This window comes from Synchiropus splendidus, chromosome 1 (assembly GCF_027744825.2).
Source record: "Synchiropus splendidus isolate RoL2022-P1 chromosome 1, RoL_Sspl_1.0, whole genome shotgun sequence".
NCBI classification, from domain to species: Eukaryota; Metazoa; Chordata; class Actinopteri; order Syngnathiformes; family Callionymidae; genus Synchiropus; species Synchiropus splendidus.
Window position 1 is genome coordinate 42607382 of NC_071334.1, and position 24111 is coordinate 42631492.

General features: G+C 42.6%; 1 protein-coding gene across 1 annotated transcript in view; it reads left to right on the forward strand.

Annotated features, from left to right (window-relative positions):
• The window catches only part of nlgn4xa (neuroligin 4 X-linked a), an 86033-nt gene that overhangs the window by 35365 nt on the left and 26557 nt on the right, over positions 1-24111 (forward strand). Inside the window, exon 3 of the mRNA XM_053854848.1 lies at positions 4166-4318. Coding sequence (XP_053710823.1) covers positions 4166-4318 — 153 coding nt within the window. The remainder of the gene's footprint in view (positions 1-4165; positions 4319-24111) is intronic.

Genomic DNA, 24111 nt, shown 5'->3' on the forward strand with positions numbered 1-24111 from the left:
GGCATTTCCGGAGGCTCCAGAGAGTAGAAAGACAGAGATAGTAACAGAGAGCCAGAGAGCGGAGCACTTGGAGCGGCTGGATTTCTTTAGATTTAAGCGCACTTCACGCTGACAGGATTGGGACACGGTGCCCTCAGACCACCTTCTTTTCTTTCACTTCAAAACAGGGATTTCTAGACCTGATGCTCTTCCTGCAACACTGCTGTTGCATAGCAATGTTGCGCGTGACGATGCGTCGACAGTGGAGTGGTGTGAGACCACAGAGGCCTCCAGTGTCTGTCAGATGTATATCAGTTAAAAGCGGTGACAATCTCAGAGCATGACTCCGGTTTCACGCCCATCTGACCCTTTAAGGTTGTCTCCACTGTCTTTAATGAGCCAATGGCCGTCCTGATTTGGAAGTGAGTGACACAAACCAACCGTCGTTCTTCCTGTGTAATTACCTAGATAGTGTATTGCCAAATATTTGGCTCAGGGTACTACAGTGCCAGGAGCTGGTTACTTTCCTTCTTTTAAATGACAAATTAAATTATGTCAACAGAATAAGTGTGACTTAAGATGGTTGAGAGTCACAGCCAATTAATACCAGGAGAACATTTCAGAGGCAGATGAAAGGTCACATGCTTGTGCCACTTCCAAGGCCAGATTTCAAGACACACATGTTGTGTCTTGTTTTTACAAGCCTCATAACAGAGGCTGCATCTGAAGGCCCAAGCACTTTGGTTTGCTTTTGTTTGAGTGCTGTTCCTTGTGTTTATGTCTGGGATTTCTATGGTGCAGTGACCTGAGGGTTGCATGAATGTTGAGTTAACCTATTAACCTATGGACATGAATTGTGTGGTTTGGCCAAAAGAATTTGCTGCGTAAATGGAAAAACAGGTGACTCATGTCTTTGACAGTATAATGACACTACTGTTCAACTGGGGAGAATAAAACCTGTGCCACTCCACTCAGTTCATTTTGACTTTGACCAGTCCCTCCAGGAGATGGCAGTCACAATTATTAATGCATTTCCTACCACGAGTAGAGTACCTCCCCCACGAGTTCAGAGAGGCGCTGCAATTTTGTCCTATCACCACGACTTTCCCGCCAATTCCACCAATCACTTTAGTCTCCTTTTGTCCTCCCCTCTACGTGGCATGTGCAGCATCATATTCCCTCCCTCCTTGTTGAGATGAAGTCATGTGCGACGCCAAATGCTCACATTTGGCCACAAATGTTGTTGCCAAAGGTTGCGATTTGGACGTGAACAATTCTGAATCCATTCAAAAAGCTCAAATTCCCTTGACTGAAATGTAGAATAGACAGAACTAAAAAGCAAAACTCACGAGTGCAGTGTGCCGTCACCCGAACACTTTACAAACAAACATGGCTGACCATGAGATTCATCTCCCTCCAGGCTATTTCTGACACTTTACATCCCGACCCTGTGGAACATATCAGCAGCTACTGTTTTAATTGTCTGTATTAATGAGCTGCTGAACAACTCCAGCCACACACACAAACATTCCCCACCTTTACCAGCCAGTCTCTGCCCCGGTGAGGATCTCCGTAACAGCTCCTGAAACTACTCACGGAACACCATCATAAAAAACAAAACAAAATGGGCTTGTTTTATCATCATTTTAGATTTAGCATCTGCATTTATTTTGTTCTTTATTTTGTGTTCTTTTCACTTGAAATACTTGAATACATATTCACCTATTTGTTTTAAACCATTCCAGGCAGAAGGTTTTTTTAAGCTGTAACTAAAACTATTTTTTTACATGTTAATTTACAAAGGTCTTCATTTCCTCTCATGTTTCAGAACCAAATCACATGATCAATAAAAAAAGTCTGTGAACTGATTGACATCTCCTTTTGCACCTTCCTCTGCCACACATCACCAATCCAGCTGTTGAAAATCACCTGTCTAGTAACAGTTAAGCCGTTATCTATTCTGTAGTATGGCATCCGTGGGTGCTTCCATACTTCCATACTAGCTGTGCCATGAATGTCTGTTTTCAGCTTAGAGACATTAAAAGACACGTCGTGAATGTCAGCTCCTGTGGAGCTATAATTGTTAACGTCACATGTGTTTCCGGATTCATAGGAAGTTCACTGTGTCAATTCTGAGCGACAAGGAGTCAGTGGGATTATTTCCGGTAATGCTTTGGCAACACAATCTATGATTCGTGCTGCCAATAAACCCCATTAAATGGCCCAGAAAGCCCATGAGCTGTGGCTGATACACATTATTATTTGACTTTTTCTTCCCTTTGCGCTGGAGGATCTTCAAGGAGCATGTTAGAAGAGGAGGACATCCATTACCAAGCATCTACAGTGTTGGCACATTTTAAACGTTCTGCAACCCTCAGCAGTGCCTCATAGAAGTATAAAAAAATAGCTTACTGTTGGGTGCTCAAACCTGTTCCTAACTGGTTTATCTGTATTTGAGGTGATTTAAGGCTTCAGTGCATGCGATAGCAGAAAGCAAAATTCCGCAGCTTTGAATCTATCACACTGGGAGCTCATGAGCCCAGTGGCTGTGCTCTTGATTCTTCAGCAGATGCTCACATCCCAAATGACATTTGAGAGACTTCCAAGCAGCCCCAGTCTGCAGCTAATGGCTTCGTTCAGCTGTTGCTTTCAGGCGGCCTTGCTGTAAAGCATTCGATCAAAGAGATATTAGGCCATGTGAGGTCATCGTGGTGAGTACATACAGTCTTGTGAGCAACTAGACCTATAAAGTGAAAATAAGCTGCTCAATTCATTCACATACTTTCATGGAGGAGCCTGCAACAACATTAATCACTTCACCACATAAACAAGGTGTTCATCTGGTATAATTGTGTCGCTTCCTGCCCATTACGCTGAGAACAAATGGAGCAGGAAAGAGAGGATATTGTGGGCCAAGAGCCATGGAAACTCTTCTCAGAGTTGACGGAGAAAGCCAGGCTATTACCGGGGTCCACATTTCTCCTCGGTTATCTGAGCGCCAGTTCATGTGGGGCAGTGACGGAATGATCAGTGTTTAATTTAAAGGGCCAAAGCCTTTTTGTGTGGAGGACAGTGTGAAGGTGTTCAGCAAGCTTGATGTCCATTTCAGTACAATCATCTCAGCTGCGGTGAATGTGCTCATCCTCATTCTGGACAGAAGGTCTGGTTAAATAACACCACACTAAACACGTGTGGATCAGTGCTGTTTCTTGGGCAACTGCTTAGTCATGGGTACGCGAGGTGTCATGAAGCAGTATTGCAGGGTTGTAGGGTCAAATGAGCTACTTCGAGTTGTTTTTAAACCTGATGTGACTGCAACTTAACCATGCACCTTCACGACAAAACAATGGAGTGCTCCCAGTCTGACCCGTGACGCCAAGACTGTCTGCCCCGAAGAGCAAGCAAAGCTAACAGCTAAAGCTTCAAAACTTGTAAACAATCAAAGTTGGCTCCTAAATACTAAACTAAATACAGAATCGAACAAATCCACTCCAAAATGTGAAGAGAGAGAGAATAATTGTAGGCAAAGAATGTGAAAGATTTGTCTGGAAATTGCCCAAACTAGAATAATGAATTTATTTTGCCTGAATAGTCAGATGTTTCTTTTTCCTTCCGCACTGACCAGAAACTTACAAGTTAGTCTCAGAAACATGTGAGATGTGAGATTTAATAGAAATAACTCCTGATCTATTTTTGCCATATTGACCATCCCTTTCTGGATACATTTTCAAAGAGAGACATTTTCTGCATTTTGTTTCAGCACATATCAAAATAGCTGAGTGTCAGTAGCTAAACATTTTCGCAAATAAAAAGGACTTTTGACTCAGCACAAGAGCACTTTGGCCAACGTTCCCTTGGTGGTGGGCCTCAGGATCTGAGTGTGCCATAGCTTAACAAAGTTTGAAAAACACTGCAATGAGATTACAATTACGGGATCACAATGTCGTTTTTTTGTTGTAAATTCTTACATTTATTTTGGTGAGTAAAGCTGCATCTTTCTGGCAACCACAGCTGCTAGATATATTTTTTGCAGTGTGGTTATTTTTTATTTATTTCATATTTTACGCATCGGCCTTAGCGTTAATTTTATTTTTGACTTGCTGTTTCGTCACAGTCTTTGGAGCAGGTGTACACACTCTCTCAGGCAGTGTCTGCAGGTAATAAACCCACCACCTCTCTCGCACAGATATCCACGACGAAAACGGCTTGAAGCCAGTCATGGTCTACATCCACGGCGGCTCTTACATGGAAGGCACGGGCAACATGATCGACGGCAGCATCCTGGCCAGCTACGGGAACGTCATAGTCATCACTATCAACTATCGTCTGGGAGTTCTAGGTGAGTGCAACTGTTCGGACCTTTAATTAGTTTGGGGAAGGCTGATTGAGTCCGTGTCAGATAAGAGTATTGATTAAGTGACGAACTGGCTTTCGCTCTTTCGCCAACTGGCTGACGCCACTGTTCAGGGAAAGACTGGCTGAATGAATTTTTTGACCTTTGTCTTTGTGCTTATATGCACAGAGCTGGATGGTGGAAACCGTTCTAAGCTCTTGGTGATTACAATTTTCAGTCTTTGACGTTTTCAATTAACATGGAATTAACCTTTCTCAATTGGACGTTGTTGATGTATGTTGTAATACCTCTAGAGCTTTCATTTCAAAGGCTAACTTGATTTAGCATCGACTATTTTTGATGCTCCAATCCTGTGTAGTTGCTTGGTTTTCTTGCGTTCAAACTGTTGCATGTGCTGTTTTGCCACCACAAACAAGCCACTAAAAGGTGGTCTTCATATTTATTTTTTTCATTTATTTAAAACAGCAGTTCTATCTAAAATAGAATATCACTTATTTCAATGCAAGGCATGGGTTTATCCTGTGTTAAATTACTGAATGCTGAGTAGCTGCAGGCTCAGAATCTAGCTCTGAGATGTAATCAGCCGTGGAAGATGGAACACACACCATTTTACATCATGTTTCCCTCAATCCAGGAATTGTTTTTGTTCATGTAGGGATCCCTTTATCTTTCCATCCACGAGCGTGTTTGGTCTGTTCTGCTGGTGCTCCCTGAAGTCCTTGAACGCTTCTCTCCATTGTATTTTAACATAAACTGGTGTCAAGGTCAGAAGGATGGAAGGAAAAAAAAAATGTGTACAGAGATGAAAAGGTTGTATTCATCTGATAATGAGAGGGCACTGTGTTGGGAATTATTTGCCTATATCGTACTGTTGCCGCGTGGATACACTCTGTGGCACCAGCCAAGGCCAAATTAACTGTATTCCTCAAGATGAGCTGCTATTTTGTTTCATGAAATTGAACAACAACATGATGAAATGCTGAATTATGGACAATTAAAATTATATATATATATATATATATATATATATATATATATATATATATATATATATATATATATATATATATATATATATATATATATATATATATATATATATACAACAAAAGAACAACTGAATTGAACCAATTGAATTTGGTTTCCATATCCCATAAAATACTGTGACAATTTTAAGACAGGAGACCCAAGTGCAGCAGGAAGGAGACTGAGACCGGAGTCAAGTCCAACAAATTTAACAATAAAACTACCATAATTACACTTCTACACTAAAAGGAGGCAGGAAAACAAAAGTAACAAAATACTATAAAAGACCAGAATTACACTCGACTTCTACGCTAGAAGCAGTCAGGAAAAAGAAACGATGCTAAACCTCAACACCAGATGGAACACAGAACAGAAACAAGCATCCATGACTGCAAACGGAAGGGAAGAAACCAGAGTCCAGGGCATGGAAATAAGTCCACAGGATTGTGGGAGAGGAACAAGGCAGGAGCAGGCACAGACACACTGCAAAACAAAGGAGATCAATCAGGAATAACTCACAAACTCAAAGCGCGTGGAAAAACGTCCACGGTGAGAGAAAGAACCACCCACAATACGATTACGGGCACCGAAGGTCATACCAGGGCGAGCAAAAGCAACGAACTGACACCGGTTGTCTTCTGGCCAGCGTTCAAGTAGAGTGGTTTGTGATTCGGAGATTGGGCTCGGAGTGTATGTGTATCTGTGAAGCCTGTTATGGCGGGAAGAACGCCCACAATCCTGGAAGAGAGGAGGAGAGAAAAACGGCAGCAGGAAGTTGTCCAAAACAAATAAGACCAGACGGCAGGGGATCGTGACAAATACGCTGTGATTCTGACAAGTTTATCATTAGTGGGTGAAACGCTGGCGCCATCTTGTGACGTCAATGGAGGCATCATACCCCAGTGCACTGAAGCAGTGGAAGTAGCTGCAATATCAGCCAATAGTGAGGGATTTGTCATTGATTTTTGAAGAAGAAGAGCAGCTTCATGCAAACCAAGGACATGTTTTGATGGGAGACGGGCGGCTACACTGAACGCGAATGTAAATGGTATGTAAAATGCATTTTAGAAGGGTCAGCAGTACAAACGTGCCATGTGTTTGGGTCAACAGTGGGACTGACAAGGTCTTTTACCAGCGAGTATTGATGCCTCCTCACCCATGTTTTTGATAGCTTCTCTGCTGTTTTGATAGGTTGCGATCATGGCTTGTTTATGTTGGAAAACCTGGGCGTTTGCAATCGGTTCCAAACCTGTTTGAGGCAAACGTTCAGGGCAAAATAATCCTTCAAACCTGCCAAACACAGATAGTTGCCACTTGTCCCTCATTCTTTAAAATTTCTTCACCTATTTCTGATGACGCTATTCATCTTTGAATTAGAAGAGCGGGCTTCCCTGCTCACTGGCACCATTAGAACATCCAGCTGTCATGCAACACTTCGCCCTGTCTCCTCTGACACTGAAGCTGAAGAGCTTTTTTACCTGCATTCTAATGGTGTGCAGACAGGATCTACCTCCAGTGACATCACGAAGGCTTGGTTCTGTTTCTGACTTTGAGACTCACTTAGCACTAGATCTTGCACTTATTTGGTGTAAGTCAACAGAACCACCGTTGTAGACATACAGATGTGGTCATTTCACATGCATTTAACATGTACATTGCATGTTTGCCTATTAGTACCATGATGCTTGGAGTCAGTACACTCACTGTCATGTACAGTAGTAATATAACGCTGTACCCATTCAAGATAAAACAATATGACCAAATTTTCGGAAAGGAACCAATCTACATCTGGATTGTCTAGTTAGTATGGAACAAAAGTTTGCCACATTTGTGAGTATTATTATGTAGTAATAACACCATAACAGTGTAAAAAAATAAGTACATTCTTATTGACTACTACATTGCAGAAATGCACAGTAGCATCAGAAGTTAGGACCAAAGGGTGAAAGTCTCATTTAAGTTGCATGGATCAGGTAGATGGAACAAGAATAAACTGAACATGATGTACTGTAACAATGATGGTCATTCTATGCACAAGATGACACTTGAATCTGGCTGGCCGAAAATTGTAAATTGGAAAATTGAAGTCCAACTGATTTTTGTATCTACATGTGCTGTTAAAGGCAACCCAAGTCGGATTTACAGACTCATGGATGGACTGCCCCAAAGGTCAACAGCAGCAGAGACAGACAGCCGCAATGACGAATCAATGGTTCTGTTTGCGGCCAGTCCCCACGGAAGATGAAGGACCTGCTTATCTAGCGATGATGAAATTACATCAATGCGATAGTCGAGTGACAAGTGCAGACCTAGAATAAATAGATTTAGGACTATAGTACTGAAAAACAAGTGGCTCTGTGGGACATGACACAATGAAAGGGAGTGATTATGTGAGTGCTGGACCCACTTTCCTGCCATCCCAGATATGATTTTGAAATGATGCCGTTCCAAATCCACTTCTTTGTGCCTTGCACACAGCAGAGGATAAAGCTGAGGATAAAAGCTTTTGTAAAGATAGTTTAATATTTTCAACGAGGCAGTAAACAGCCAAGTTATTAGCATTAGTTGTTGGTGCTTTGACCTCAGGCGGGTGTTCTATATGTTGGCAATAAAGCTGATTCTGACACACACACACGTTTGTATTGCTTTCCCTGTGGGGACATTGTGAGGTTTCTCATTGCCATAATGCTTTCACCAGCCTCTCACCCTTAACTTAACCCTCCAAAACACACTGAACCACACTGAAACCCAATTATGATCACCTCATTATTTTGAAGTCTTCATTCTCAAATTGAGGTTTGGACCTGTTGGGACCAGCAAAAAAAGGTCCCCACGAGGATAGTGTTTTGTCAAGAATTGGTCCCCACTTGGCTGTGTAAACACACACGCACAGGAATTTGAATCTTGTTCTGTTCACTGTCTTTGCCGCAAGAAACGATGAGACTCTATTTCAGGAATGTCACTCAGACTTGTCCTATGTTCTGGTCCAAGACAATTTCAATGCCTTAGAAAAATCCTCCGTGAGAAGGATTAGGCTCGGGTTTGGGCGGGTCATTCATGGTCATTAAAAGAATATTTGGATTTTTTTTGTTTTTTAAACAACATTCCCCAAACACTGCTAAAGTTAACGCCGGGCATGTACACACATCCATGTATAGAGTCACAAAAACAAGCAATTAGAGACAAGAAACTTCAGGCCCACAGGACTCACTGGGCCGATAATCGGTACAATGCAATCTCATCAGAGCAATACAGCGTGATGGTGTCATTAAGATGCAAATTAAAAAGCCAGGTACTGTCTCCGGGTAATAAAACTTGCAAAATGACCAAACTTATGAAAAACACTCTCAAAACAACTTATCTCCACAGTTGTAATGCGACACCACCGTGAAAGAACGTGAACTGTTTTCAATGGATACAATCAAAAGAGAATTGTCAGGTGCAGCTTGTGCACATGATCCAAGTGCAAGTGGTAACCAGCAGCAAAGCGACTCGATCACGAGAACACAAGTAAACAGAACTGAACGGAGGGAGAAAGCTGAAAGGAGCAAAGAAGAATCAGAATGCAACCACAATCACACGGTGAAGACCATAGACACAATATGCACATGACAGTGAGACACGTGGTGATAAAAAATAGTCCAGTAAAAAACGATAGGTGGAGGAATAAGGAATAAACAAAACTGAGTAACTGAGAGACGACAGAAAACATGTGGCAGAACAGAACTGTCTCACAGATAAAGTTGACTATTAAAGCTCAAGGACCAAAGAAGCGAACACGAAGGAAAACGGACGAGGAATAACCAAAAAGGAGCCAAGTTACCTGCATGGGAGCAGTGAGTCAAGTGCTTGGTCTACATTTCACAATAGTAGATGTTTGAATTTAAAAGCTTGTGTGTTTGATCAGACCCACATGAGCTCAGCTTCCCAACTGTTTACCAGGAAACAAATATGACGTTCCGTCTTGCGGCCGTCGTCATGTGGGAAAAAAAAAAAAAAAAGATTTTTTTATGTTGCTGTTTGATGTTTTGCGCACAAACGTGTTATGCTACATGTGTAATGCCATGTTACACACGTGCCATTATTAGAGATACAATCTTAATGTCTTTATTCTTCAGCATCGTAGTCAGCTAAGGTGTCATGACTTCCACTGCTGTTCTTCTTTCCTCTGCGCACCATTAGTTCTCAGGATGAACATTCTCCCTATATTTAGTTGCTGTATGAGCCAGAGGGAAAAGGTGTGCTGCAGAAAAAAAAAGAAGTGTTGCACTGCAGAGAGAGAAAAGGAGAACACAGGTACACAGATGAGGATTTAGATAGACACAACAGAGGGCAGGAGAGCGGAGGATATGACAAGGAGCGGCGGCCATTTCTTCTGCCTGCTGCTTCTTATGTTGCACAGTGCGACCAACTGGTAAACATGCTCCATCCTGACTAATTGACATGCTGCAGGTTCACCCTGTGTGGTCGCCTTACTATCTCCCACTTGCCAGGGGCGGCTGCTCTGTACTCTGTACTGTAGTTTGATGACCTACTGGTCATCAAACTGAGTTATCGAGCATCATTCATCTTGCACAATAATCTGGCTGTAATAGCGGGGCTCCATGTGTTCATAGTGCAGTCGAATTGTCAAAGTTAGAAAGCCAAGCCCAGAAATATAACCGGTTTAAAAAAGTAGTTGTTCACATTCCCCGAAAACCCAGGTGTTTCACGAGCCCCTAAATCGTCCCTGTGTTCAAGGACTGAATGTGCAGCATGTATGGATTCTCAATATCTCTGTGGATGTCACTTCTTGAGCATTGTGTCTTTCGCAAAATTGTTCTTCCTTATTCCAAAGGCTGAGCTGCTGGTATCCTCTCCTCAGGGAGCAGCAACATCAAGTGTTGATGTGAGCCTGCAAGTCGACAAATGGTTAGGTTTTTTGTTGTTTTTTTTTTTTTTAACCCAGTTTCTCAAACAACCTACAGTGGAAAGCAAATTCACAAAATGTAAGTAAAGCAGAGTGTTGCTGCATGCATATTTATGAGATACATCACAACTGTTTGGGAGGGAGGGGGTGTTATGACTGTAAAATGGAGCAGTTAATTGCTCTAAGCGTTCTGAGAGCCCAATTTCCTTAAAATAGATTGGATTTTTTTTGTTTTTTTTTGTTTAATGTTTCAGGTGATCTGGGCGATTTCTTCCTTCTCTGACAGTTTCCATGGGGAGTTCTCTCAATGTAGCCTCAGTTGTTTGGTTGTTCAAAGACATAGCTAACAGGGTTTGAGCCAGGGTTTTTTGTGGCTGAGACCCCACCGCCCCAGTCAACAAGCATGTGTCAGAAAACTCTGTCTTAGCCAGTGTTTGCAGTGAACACATGACAAGCCTGATATCACTGCAACGATCTCCACATTTGTCTTCAACCTCCTTCACTCAAGGGGATTAGAAGACTGTTTAGAAGATTTGTTGGATTTAGGAGACGATATTACCACCATGTTGGCAACATAGTTGCTGAAAAGCGAGACTAGCGAGATCTAGCGTTTTTGTTATACTAAGACAACAGAGTCTCCAGAATAGATCTGCCGAAAGTAGCGTGTAGACAATTGTCACAGCTCTGAAGTTAAGATAGCTCTTCAGTCAGCACGATCGGCGAGTAAAGAGAACAATGGAAGTCTGTAATGGCTCCTTGCTACCTGCCTGCTTTGCCTGTTTTTCTACGGGCGGCAGAACCGGAAGGACTGTAGTGCGCACGCCGCCACCCCTCGTCACAGAGGCGCATTACTCAGTTATCCGCTTTTATCAGTTTATCTCCACAGCATGTAAACCAGGAGAACATGACACAATTGGACTCTGCAGCTAAATCGAGCTATTGCCTTAGTGGAGCTACTCTCTGCATGGAACCATACTCACTGAAGAAGAGGGGAAAGTTTTGACATTTACTGAATTAGTGACGATAAAAACACAAATTTTTAATCATGTGGAGTAAATCTCTCTCCGATCGGCAGTGATCCGAGCAGCAATGGTCATCATGATGCTCCTTGTGTGATTTTACCGTGAAAAACACCTTGAAAACTCCACCTCCGTGAAGAGGTTTGTTTTGATGTTTCCACTTTGTTTTAATGCATTTGGTCACGTGAGAGTTCATCTTTAAAAAGAGATGTTTTTCTGGAGGCGTGGCGGCTCTCGTGGTGCAGAAATCCTGGGTTACAATTAGCACCATCCCTGAAACACAGTCGCTTTGGGAAGTGTAAAACGCAGCCTCAGGTTTGCCTCCATGATTGTCAGTGATACTCCTGTCAAACACCACGCCGTGTAGATGGATGTTATTTCACTGGATTGGTCGTCCGCCAATGAATTTTTCATCTCATCCCATAAATTCGTGATTGGATTGTGATATGGGATGCTTCCGTGGGTTTTCTGCTAAATGTTTTCCATTCATCTTGCTGCCTCTGGCAAAAAGTGCAACACAACAGTCCCATTGTTGGATAGAACACTTGGTGGATGTTTATATCCAACCAATTATTGCACAGAGGAAAAACAACTTCACGGTTTGAGGATGGATTCTGTGTGCTTCCGTTCGGATTGTTGGCACGTGTCCTTCGTGGTTGGCGTCAGATGTTTCCTTTTTCATCCACAATTTCAAGCAGAATTCCTGACTAGAGTGGCAGAAAGCAGTCTCACTGACTGAACTTGCTAAAAGTCTTTGCCAACCTCAGTCCTACACTGGAGATCTTGTTGATGCCGGGGAAATATTCTCTAGACATCCACTGCTGTTTCATTTGAAAGACATACAACATCCAATCCTGTGTGTTTTGAACTCTGACTGTACAGTTCATTTTTCATCAAAAGTCCTGATGAATGTGTGACTTGGCACATGTTCTCTGCTAACTGTAGCCAAGTTGATTTTGTGCCTTTTGAAATCAAACCTTTTTATTCTCCAATCTGCTTCTATATTTTAATGTTGCGTCAAGTGACGAGTTGGCGAGGTTTCATGACACAGTGTCCTGATTTTCAGAGGCCACCAGATGGCACTGTCTGCTGTAAAATGTCCGGACTTAAACTACTAATTCAATGAAACCTCACATCATTCCTAAACCAAGAGCGCCATCTGGTGGCCTCTGAAAATTTGCTTCAGATCACCATAGTTGGATGCCGTGGATCAGTGTGTGCAGAAGGACTGTGCTACCTGCTTGAGCTTAGCAGACTGAAATGAACAAGGAAATAACCCAGCTCTTTAACCAGAGCCTGCTCCCATCTGAGGCACTACTTGAGGTCTATGATGTCACTTGTGGACAATGTTTTTATGTGTGAAAAATGCCCCAGAGGCTCTTCGTTGTCTGCCGAACGCTCGCTCCAGCGGTGCCCGTGTGGGTGATGCTGTGTCTCACATTCAAATGATTTTTGTGAGTAGAAGTACGAAGTAAGAAGTAAGTTTGGGGTTGAACCTCATATCACTTTTAAAAAAAAGTGACTCCGACTGGGGTCTACAAATGAGGACACTGTTTCATGAAGCCTCATCAGCCATTCAGTACTTGCATCCATTTTTTCCGTCGCTGCCACGTTCCAATCCTCCTTCTGTGCCTTAGCCCGACTTCTGTGCCTTAGCCCGCCCCCAAACCCCATCATTGGTTAAGAAGCATCATGACACAAATTCAACTTAGGCCTTTCCTCCAGTGAGGCAGAGGAGTGATCCAATTTTGACAAAAGCAACACATAGTTAAGGAACATTTGTTTTTGCCAGTGCTGCTGGTCAAAGAGTGTAATTGCAAACTGTCATAAAAAACTGGGTCTCTGGGTCTCCGTTTATATATATATATATATATATATATATATATATATATATATATATATATATATATATATATAGACACACACACACACACACACACAGCTCTCTCTCTGATTCTCTCGGACTGTTTATACAGTCTGTACCGCAGATCAAACACACTTGGCAGCTGAGCACTGCCGGTGGGTTGAAGGGCAAAGGTTACATTTCTAAAAGAAATTCACATTTTGATTTCTGCCGTCAGCTTGAGAAACCCGGCGCTGCAAAACAAGGTGTGAAAGTGAAAAAAAAAAATAAAGCAGTTGTGTGTTCATTCAGCTAGGATGTGTTTATTCGCGGCATGTGGAAGCTAATTCTGTGTTTTCCTCTGCGGTCACAGTCGGAGCCTCACAAGTTTCCTCTGTATTCCGCTTGGAAAGATTCAATCAGATACCTGGAGCTGTTTGCAGTGAGGCGCTAACCTGTGATTCTGCCAATGCAGTCGTGAGTGTAGAAGCGGTGACGCAGCTCGAGCAGACGCGCTTCGCCCACAGAGTTGAGGGTGTATGTGACTGGAAACTCAAGGAGGGAGTTTCAGTCATTTTAATGATAAAAAACATTTTTAAAAATGTATGGATGAAGTAATTACTTTTTGGAGATGACCACAAGACGCTTGCCTTCTTTTGATTGCTAATTAATTTTAAAATGGTGGGTAGTTTTAACAAAGCAATATTTGAAGAAAAAGACTGTTAAACACTAAAGAAGTACATGAACAAATACACATCACACACATCATGCTTTCTTTCTTGTAAACTGGTATGTCAATCATGCACCTGACATATACCCCATAATGAAAATAAATGAATGAAAAAAAAAAAAAAAACACCAAAAACAAAATAAAAATTACCTGAATTTGGAATACAAAACATTTTAATAAAATAAGAACTAAACCTAGTAAAAAATCCAAAACCTTGCACCTTGCTAACATATACAGGGGTTGGACAAAATAATGGAAACACCTTAAAGCTTAGCTTTAAGGTGCTTCCATTATTTTGTCCAACCCCTGTAGCTCTTAACAAATGAAAAAGCCCAATCGGGCCCCTTTAAAATATTGTATTACATTTCTTAAAACGACTTTGACAAGTCAATTTCATTGCTCTTTCAAAATAGAAAGAAGTCGATCTCTCGGCTCTTTAAAAAAACACTCGTTATTTGTGCTTTTCATGCCCATTTGAGATTTGGTGCAATCGGGAAAAGCTGCTGTTTGCAATGAAATATTCAAGATTTTCTCCAGAAGCCAATAGTTCTGCTCCACCACAATGAATATCAACGATTGAAATCAAATATTTCTCCTTCGTGGGATCAGCTTTTGGTGACGGGCCAGGAACCACCAGCCAGTGTTGCAGCTGATCTTTGTTATTTCAACATATTTTGAGGAAGGTTTTGCCGCTGTGTTCCAGATGGCTGGGTTTCTTTGATGACTGCAGTGAGAGTGAACTTCTCTGTCTGAGGAAGTCCCAATAAATCCCTCCGTGCCGTTTTAATGAATGTAAAGTCCCACCATATCACGGCGTGGCTGTGTCTCTGGAGCGGGACCCGTCGTCAGCAGTAATACCGGCAGGATCTGGTCGTCAGATAGGCGCCAGGATGAGGCCTCTCAGATAAAACGGCCCACCATCTGGCTTCAGGAAGCTGTCACATGAGTGGCGGCGAGAGTCATTACATTGCGGTGGGATCTGTCAGTGGCACATGGCATCCTAACACTCACCATCCCCTCCCCCACCCCCCGCCCAGCCGGCACATTGTGGACAGACGTGAGGCGACTCGTGAAGGAGACATGTCAGTGATTCCGGCTTCCTGTTTGTAAGACCAAAGGAAAGAAAGAAAGAGTCTCTGCTCTTCAGCAGCTGCCTTGAGCCTTTTTTACAAGAGTGATACTATCAATCTATTAACTAAGCATATCGAGCAGTTATTACAGCCTTCACATTGTTCCGCCTTGTTTGTGAGCGCAGCTGACAGCTCTCTCTCTCTGTCTCTCTCTCTCGGCCTCATCATGTCTGTCTTGTTTGTCTGAGATTTTCCTCGCAGGGTCACTGACTCACACCACACGCAGCTGATTGTAGTGTAAAGCAGAAACTTTATATTCATCTTGTCAGTGTCGCTGTCAGACTGAGGAACATGCTTTCCGTCACAATGTGACAAACCGTGCAGCTTTGGATAAAATTAAAAGGCCATTTCACTTTGGAACTGGAAGGTACTTGCATGAGAAACACAAGTGCGATGCAGGGACTACTGTCCATATTTTCATTGTTTCTTTGTGTCAGTGTCTAAAGATATTATTCAACAAATTAGCTGATAATATTCTAAATATTTTGTCTTCTATTTGGATACAGCAGTCCCAGTACAACCCAGACCTCTATATCGTGCTTAATATTCTCTCTTGTCTTCCATGATGCAGTGCCCCAACCTGCGTTCACACATCCCTCAGATTTTCATTTACCCTCTTTCATTTTGCATGTGCGAGCTATGTAAACTGAAAGTGAGGGACATGGAATGCATTCAAACCCAGAAATACATGTGTATTACATTCAAGGTATTCCAGTCCTGCACGTATCAACAGGGAAAACACTCATCACTTTTTTTTTTTCTGAATCTGCGAGGACATCAATAGCTGCGAGGCAGCCATTGCAACCATAAAGCCGGCTTCACTGTGTGTGTGATGACAGCATGTGGGAATAGGACGCTGTCTGAAGAAAATTGTCAGAAGGGGATTTCGAATCAGACAATTAGATGATGTCTTCTGACAGGACACAGAGACTGCCAGCCACAGTTCCGGTGCTGCTAGACAGATAGTTACCCACTGGAGGGAGTTGACTAGTTCTGGTCATCCACTTTTGATGAATAAATATGTACTAAGAGATATTATTTATATACAACAACTTAACCATCAGAATGTTGCCCTTTCGTGAGCCAGACTGCCTTCGATGAGCAAAGAGGCCAGATTTTCCTCTCTCCTGAAGCCTGCTTCAGCTCTCTTGGGATTACTGGCCAGTTTTTGCTGTCTGCCCTGTGGACTCGTCCTTCGTGGACATGCTTTGAACCATAGAGCTCTCCAACAGGCATTTTCAAAAGGTACCTTCTTGACTGCCTCCTCTAGGGCCCAAGGCCTGGGAGAGAGCTCTGTCAGTGAGCGTTTGGCAGCTGGACTTACATACTCTCTTTTGGGCAGTACTCGACTTGAGGGGGAATGGTATAAAAAAAAATAATAATAATTAAAATAATCTGCCTTTAAAACCGCCACTCCCCCTTTTCATCACTCTCTTTTTAACAGTAAATTTTGGAATCCTAAACTAAGCTAAAAAAGGAATCTTATGTGTCACTCCAAAGTCCCTACACCCCCAGCATCTTGGGAGGCTGGAGACTGAGCTGTTGTCATTGAAATAATGAATTAGAATATGTTCTCCATAAAATTGTTTTCCCTGAAAAAAATCAAACAAATGGGTTCAAGAAGGGCCACTTTTATAATTCAAGGGAATAGAGGGGTAGAGAGCTGGTGCTGGAGCAACGCTGTGGGTATCTCGATGACCCCTAGTGGAATGCAGCCCTAAGCCTTTTTCAGTGGTGGAGAATAGTTGACCACCGGCATTTATTTTGCAACCCAACTACTGCGAGGTGGTTCAAAATGGTTGGGTGTAGAGGAGATCGAGCATGAGTCTGAGTTGAGGTGTTGGATCTTGAAAATCATGGTACTTGTTGACTACTACATCATATTTTGAAAATGGTGTGACTCCAAATCTGACGTTTTTTCTCATTCGTTTCTCTGACTGTCCTACTCTTGAGGTGAACCCAAGTGTAGAGGAAGAATCTCAGTCTAGTATCAGTCTTGTAAACAAGTTTTAATCGCCAAAGGAAAACAATAGATACATAATCGAAAACTGGTCCAAGTGTCTAAAACATGGAAAATGAGGCTGACACTGGCAGGGGGCACAGGAAGCAACTTACCTGAAATGAGCAAAAGAGAACTTGATTAAATAAGATAGCAACAAATGAATGTAGCAGTAGGAAACAGGTCTGAAGATTCTGTGGTGTTCACAGACCCCTCGCTCCTGGAGAAAGCCAATGCAGCAAATTGACTGTGGAATTGCCTCCAGCAGACGCTCATCAACCTCTGTCAAAACACAGAAGATCAGCAAGGGAAGCAAAAAAAACCCAAAAAAACAAAAAATCAACGGGAAACAGAACTAACTGAATCTATTCTTCCCTGAAGTGATGGGTAAATGATGTTTCATGACACAGTATTGAAGGATTGTCTGCTGTAAAATGTTTGGACTCGAACAATAATGCAATGAAACCTCACATCTTTTAGAAACTAAGAGTGTCATCTAGTGAAGCGTTGCCCTTTCAATACTGTTTCATGATACGTCATCAACCCATCACTGCCTTCTACAGTACATAATTTTCCTCTTCTACATTCACCATATTTAGTGAACCTTCTATGTAGTATATTTTAAACAGACTTGGTAGCTCTTGTGGTACTTTTCAATATTTTATTTCCTTCCCAACACTGTGTTGAGTATTTTTTTCCCTCCTGTTTCGCCGTTACTTGCTGATGTTTATCTCTTGTGACTCCTGCATTGCGACTGCCACTTTGGAAAAGGCTCCACTCCAAACGTTGCTGTCTGAAATATACATAATGAATAAAAACATTTAAGCAAACAACAGCGTTGAGAGGATTGGATTGTTGGGCTGAGCACTGAGGAGAGACTGCAAATTCAAGCGTCTGCAGGCTTTTTATTGTGAAAGCTGACAGACAAATGGCTGCAACAGAAGCAAAGGAGGGATTGTCAAGGCTTTCTCAGGGAGGAGAGTGACTTCCCTGCTAGATTGAAATTTTATGGTCCATGGCGATTTTCTTTAAAGAGTTTTAGTCATTTCTACATTCTCAGGCTGCGTTTATCATTCTCTTATCACTGATGAGGTTCCGCGGCCAGACTGCAGTGTCTTGGAGCCTGAGATTTTCTCCTAGATGAAGTGGATTGTTGACATAATTACATACTAGACAAGATTTTTATACAATTACCGCCGCAATCTTGTGCTCATTGTGCTCAATTTTTTACATTTTTCACAATAATTATAGGGTGCAGCAGACTTCAACGGAAGCTTTTTAGCACACAGAACACACAAGCGTAGAGTCCAAACATCCGCAATAGAGCTGCATACAGTCAGTGGCACCAAATAAAGGACACCTTTGCAGACGCTTTTAATCGCCATGTGTCACAGCTGTGAGTCAGGAACTTTTCTCTTTTGAGGTGTCAGCGTCATCGGAAAGTCAGTAGGAACCACTTCTCCTCCCTGCAGGGAGTGCCAGCACTTTTGTCGGCCACATTTCTGTTCAATCATTGCTTTAAAATGGAAAACATAAAAAAAATCCAATTTCCCCAAAACAATATGACATCTATGGAAGTCAATCAGCAGAACAGTCCCTGCAGAAAGTGACACTAAGAGACACTGTCTGTCGGTCTGTCTATCTATCCATCCATCCATCCAAACATCCATCCATGCTTGTGGAAGTTTCGCTGACACAGGTCTTATTCCTCAAGAATTCAGTTTTTGTTGTCTCTTTTCTGTCTTGTTTCTTTCTTTGTCTTTTTCTACGGCAGTTTCCGGACCGTTATGAATACAAAAAAACATTGTCTAGTTTTCGTTGAAGTGTTTTTTGAATAAGTGCAAACACTGAAGCGTCTTTCTTTCCACAAAAAAAATGGCATAAGGGCCACCAGGAGGTGTTTTCCCCAGTGTTGCACCTCACTTGGATAGATACTGCACACTTAAATACACACACACAAACACACGTTTGTTTTGCTATTTTCTGAGGACCTCTCATTGCCATAATGCTTTCCCCAGCCTCTCACCTAAACTTACCCATCCAAAACTAATAGCTGACCATAACCAGGACTCTGAAACAAGCTGAAACCCAATAATTATAAACTACTTTTACCGACATTTTACCCCTTTAAACCTAGTGAGGACAGGCCAAAATGTCCTCACAAAGCAAAATGTCCTCACAAGAAGGTGGTTTGTCAAGACTTTGTACTCGCAAGTATGGCAAAACATGCCCACACAGACACACACAAACCCACAAATCATCTTTGTGTAGACATTTCATTGAGTTTCCATCAAAAACAAATGGCTGAACTAACCATAAAGCAGACCCAGGCAAAGTGTGGCCTGGGAGCCAGATGCAGCCCATTGTGTGTACTTTTGAGGCCCTCAAGAGGTAACATCAAAAACTCATTTTTAATTGCCATTTAACTCCATAAAGTTGGTAGTTTATTGTAAAATAACAAAAATAGTGAGAAAAAAAAATCCCAAAATGAATGTACTCTTAACAAGGTAGGTGTTTCACTTTATTTTAGGATAGGTATTACCGGCTATAGGGGAGGAAAACCTGTAACTAATGAGTATTTGGAATTATAGAAGCAAGCATTAATATACTGTTTATATATTTTGTGGCAGGCAAAGGGTCACATTGGTCCCCTGGGCTGTACTTTGCCCAGGTCTGCTCGTGAGTCTTCTTGCTTGCCTTGCTTCTCAAATGCCACGGAACTATGTTGCTCAAGTTAGCGTGGAACTCTCCGCCAACGAGACAGACTGTAGGAACCTGCAACATTTAAAAGTGAATAACTGATAGCACACCCACACGACTGTGGAGTCTGAAGCAGAAGAAGACGCACGTCTCTCGTTCTGTGGCTTCAGAAAACAGCAAGCTCCTCTGAGACCAGCACAATATCAGATTCTGACTTTGCTGAAAAAAGCACAAGTGCAGTCTTATGTAACCATTTCAGCTGGCCACACAGCAGCGGACCACCAGAAAGTCTAAGTCTGCAACCAAAGAGAATCAGGCTCATTTGCATGATGTCTGAGGGGTTGGAGTGTTCCCCAGATGCAAAGCTGATTAAAGGGTGATGTCGCCCAACAACTTCAGGACAGAGAAGGAGAGGAATGAGATGGCCGACCACCAAGCCGACCAGCAAAGCCTTTGATGTTGAAACACAGGCGGCGGCTCCTTCTCCCCCTAATTAACCCATGTTCATTCTAATGAGTGCCTCCTCAGTCGGATACCCCGTCCTTGCAGTCTGCTGCTTGCCTTGAACCTCGATGCATCGCCACAGCGCTTGACTCATCTTAGAATATCTGTGGCAGTGCTTGTGTTTTTATTGGCCTACTGTCTTTGTTGATCCGTGGGACACGTGGGGCCAGGAAAGGTGCTGTTGTGCGTGTAGCTGCGGGAGTGAATCAAATGTGCAATCCCAGATATTGACTGTTTATTGCAGCGCTCTTCATCACGTAAACCTGTCAGGTGCTGAATGCTGCATGGCTGATCTGCGTGTGCAAGAACATGTGGAAGCACAATAGGCTCGAGTGAACAGACCAGCCTTCTCATCAGTCAAGAGCTGATTGTTTAAAAAGCTACGTGAGGACGATACACGATTTATTTTCCACCAGCGAAATGCTGTGCTGAGCCATCATCAGCCAAAGCTATGCTGTAATACCGGAGCATTCCTCTCTCTGACTCCTCTATGACCTGCTCTCCTTTTTATGGTCACTGTAATCAGTCTTTGTGGCAGTAGCGCTGCAGACTGACCAAGAATGGTCAGAAGACATTTCTTGAACAACCAGCAAAAACAACAGAAGTATTCTCGGTATTCTTTTAAAACATTTCAGTGTTGTCACACCTTCCCCAAACCACAGAAGAGGCAAAGCGTAAAATGGAAAACAGAATCAGAATTAGGGAAACTTTATTAATGCCAGATCCTTTACTTCCTGGCATTTATCATTTTGTGTGGAGTTGCACTGTACACGTAGTTTACTGGTTTGGACAGACAACAGCTGGGACCGATGGGGGTTGGACTGTTGAAAAACACTTTCAGCTCGTGGGCACTGCGCTTGCCGTCCTTGACGTCCTTGTTGCCTGTAGCTGGTCAATAGTAAATGATAGTTTTCATGCCCTCCAGACCTTCTGCATATTGTTTGTCTAGAGTTTGGACTCCAGCCTCCTCCCTGATTTTTAATTTCAGGTCACGCTGAATATTCCTCAGCTGCTCCTTACTGCCCTCTCTGAATACCCTCTTTTTATTATTTAAAGACATCGTTTAAAACAGCATCAATTAAAATCCAGGAAAATAAAGTTTTAGATTGAAGTTTAAATCATGAGTCGCACATTGCACTGCAAGCTTCAAAGTGCATCACCTATGATATGAAACAGGAGTCCAATGAAGGGCTGCCACTTGCCAGTTTTTACTATGCAACTGATATCAATAACAACAAACTGTGGCAGTCCTTTCAGTATTTTAGCAGGGGTTTTTTTATTGTTGCAGCCAAAAATGCCTGATTTTGCGTCATATATACAAAAAATTCTAGTGAAAGTTGCAATCATTTATAGTTCTGGCTCAATATGATGGGAAACAAGGACCTTTTCAAACTACCTTGTAAAAAGTAGTGTCATTTTTTTTGCCTAAGAAAAAATCCAGGCTGCAATGATTTTAACCAACTATCTTTTATTTGCAAAAAGCAACGAGTAAGTGCAAAGTACACACAATAAATACATAAACAAATCTTGATGCTAAATCAAAAATGATGCTAAAATAAGTCCATTTTTTTAATGATGATCCGTGCATAGTTCCCGGGTTGACAGCGTGTAGTGAGCATTTGTTAGTCTCTTCTATCCTTCCCAAACAGAAAGGGGCTCAGAACTATCAGTCTGTGGGGGTTTAGCTGGAACTTCGAGGGCTTTTTAGTTAAATCCACATTCCTGCTGTTGTAGCTCAGTAACATTCTTGTTTATTTTTAGGCAATGAGGGTTAAAAATGGAAGTTCTGTCTTATTTAGACAGAACTATCCAAGCCCAAGACGAGCATGAATCTTCACTCAAACAGATTTCAGCTTAGTTGAGCCGTCATCTGGGTAGCTCACATGTGTCTGGCTGTGGTCTGTGACCTGCTAGACCCCGCTGGATTTGATAGGTCGGCTGTTGGAAGACAGATGGTAAACGGTGAGGTGACGGTAGTGGTTTACTCTCTCTCTCGCTCTGTGTGTGTGTCAGGGCAGCTGATGAACAAGAGGATTTAATGCCTCCTGACCCAGATCCAGGCTAAGTAGTGTTGTGTGTCCGGAGTTGTGTCCGGGTGAAGGGTGGATCTCTGGAACCTGATGCTCTTGTACCAGAAGTCCTGTGCATCGTATTCTGCTCCACCCCAGTCCCACAGTTCCTCTAACCAAAGTGTTTGTTGTCATTCCTCAGTCAAGAAAAATACAGTTCAAATAAGTTGTGCTCTGTTGCCCTTCTCTTAAAAAGATAAAAAAATATAAGTATTACACATATATTTTTGCGGCGATGTCAACTCATAAACGGCATAATTTGTCACTTCAACTTACAAAAAAAATAAACACCATAAACTTCCAAACCACTCAAGATGCTCCTGGAAACTTACGTTTAAAACTATGGCAGAATCGCATTTGTAATTTACCTGGAGATGAGGCAGCAACAACCTTAAAACCTGTTGCTGGACTCATGAAGAGCAACAGCTGGGGTCTCTGTCGGAGAAGGTGACAAGCTTGATTATTAGGAAGTCAGACCTCTGCTTCCCCGCGGTCAAGATGAGTAGTGGTACAACATTGTTTATAGCGTTGCCTATTAGATGCTTCCCCAGAGAGGTGTCCAAGTCCCTGAGGTACACACCGGAGAGACTGCCTCGTTCTGCTCTCCTTGAAAGGAGTGAGGCGTTTTCTTGCAACACTGGCCCATTCTGACGCAACGCAATGCACTGACAGCCCTATTGGCCGCGCTTCTTCAAGGGTCTATAATTACATAGTCCACCAGACAGGTCCGACCCAAAGGGGAAGATCTCAGACCTGGTAAGAAATAGTTGGATATTTATACTTGTTCACTTTGTTGCCCAACTTTATTGGAAGAGAACGAACTGAGTGTTCAAACACTGCCATGCATATTTTTTCAGACGGCTGCCGAGGACTGTCCTTGTTCTTGCATAAGTGTCCTGACAGCCGTCCTCCCTTCTACATTGTGACTCTTTGACTCTGCTAAACTCTGCTTCCCGCAGGCCATCATACCCAGAAACAAGTTTCGTTTCGGAAACTCGTTCCTTTCCCCCCTCCGTGCCCTCATTCCATCCTCTGCTGCATGCAGATCTGTCACGGCTGGCTTGGTTTCAGGAGCAATTTGGAAAACTAAGAGAGAGCTGACATCCACTCAGCCACATGATGGAGGAGGCAAAGGCAGAGAAGGAATATTTGGGACTGCAGCAGACCCTGCAGCCCTGCTTTTTCTTCAAATGATGTGATTCTTTCTCGTCATATCAACATATGAGCGGACTGTCACGTGGCCCATGGTGATGAGGCCATAATGACGTTGTGTCAGAGCCGCAGCAGCTCTGCCTGGAGTCTGCCATCGTGGCAAGAAAGACTGGAGCTGACTCACGCTGATACAGGGTTGGACTGTGTGACCTGAGTGACGGTCAGATGCCTGGAGAGTCGAATCCACTTGATTCTCAAGGTGCCTCCTTGGCTATTATACTTCCCCAAGCAGCCTGCAGTGTTTGTTTGTTGCTCACTCAGTCCCACAACAGGAGGCAGTGCAGCGTTAAATAAAGCCCAACAACCTGTGAACACGTGATTGGCACTTGCGCTATCAGCTAATACAGCATCTCAGTGTGACGCGCTTAATAACAGAGCTGATATTGTTTTGTCTTTTGACTAGATCACGTAAATAATATTATAATTATAAGAAAATGTTGCGTGTGTACAGTAATTAATGATGCTGTAGGCTTAAATAAACACCAGACTATAAGTAACGTTTGCCAAATAAGAGAATGAAAGGTTGCCATGAAGCTTTGCAGATCATGAGCAAATCTGAAGAATTTTAAATACATAATTGATGTCAAGTACTAAGGGGAAAATATTGTAAGTAGGGATTTTAAAAAAGGTTACAAAT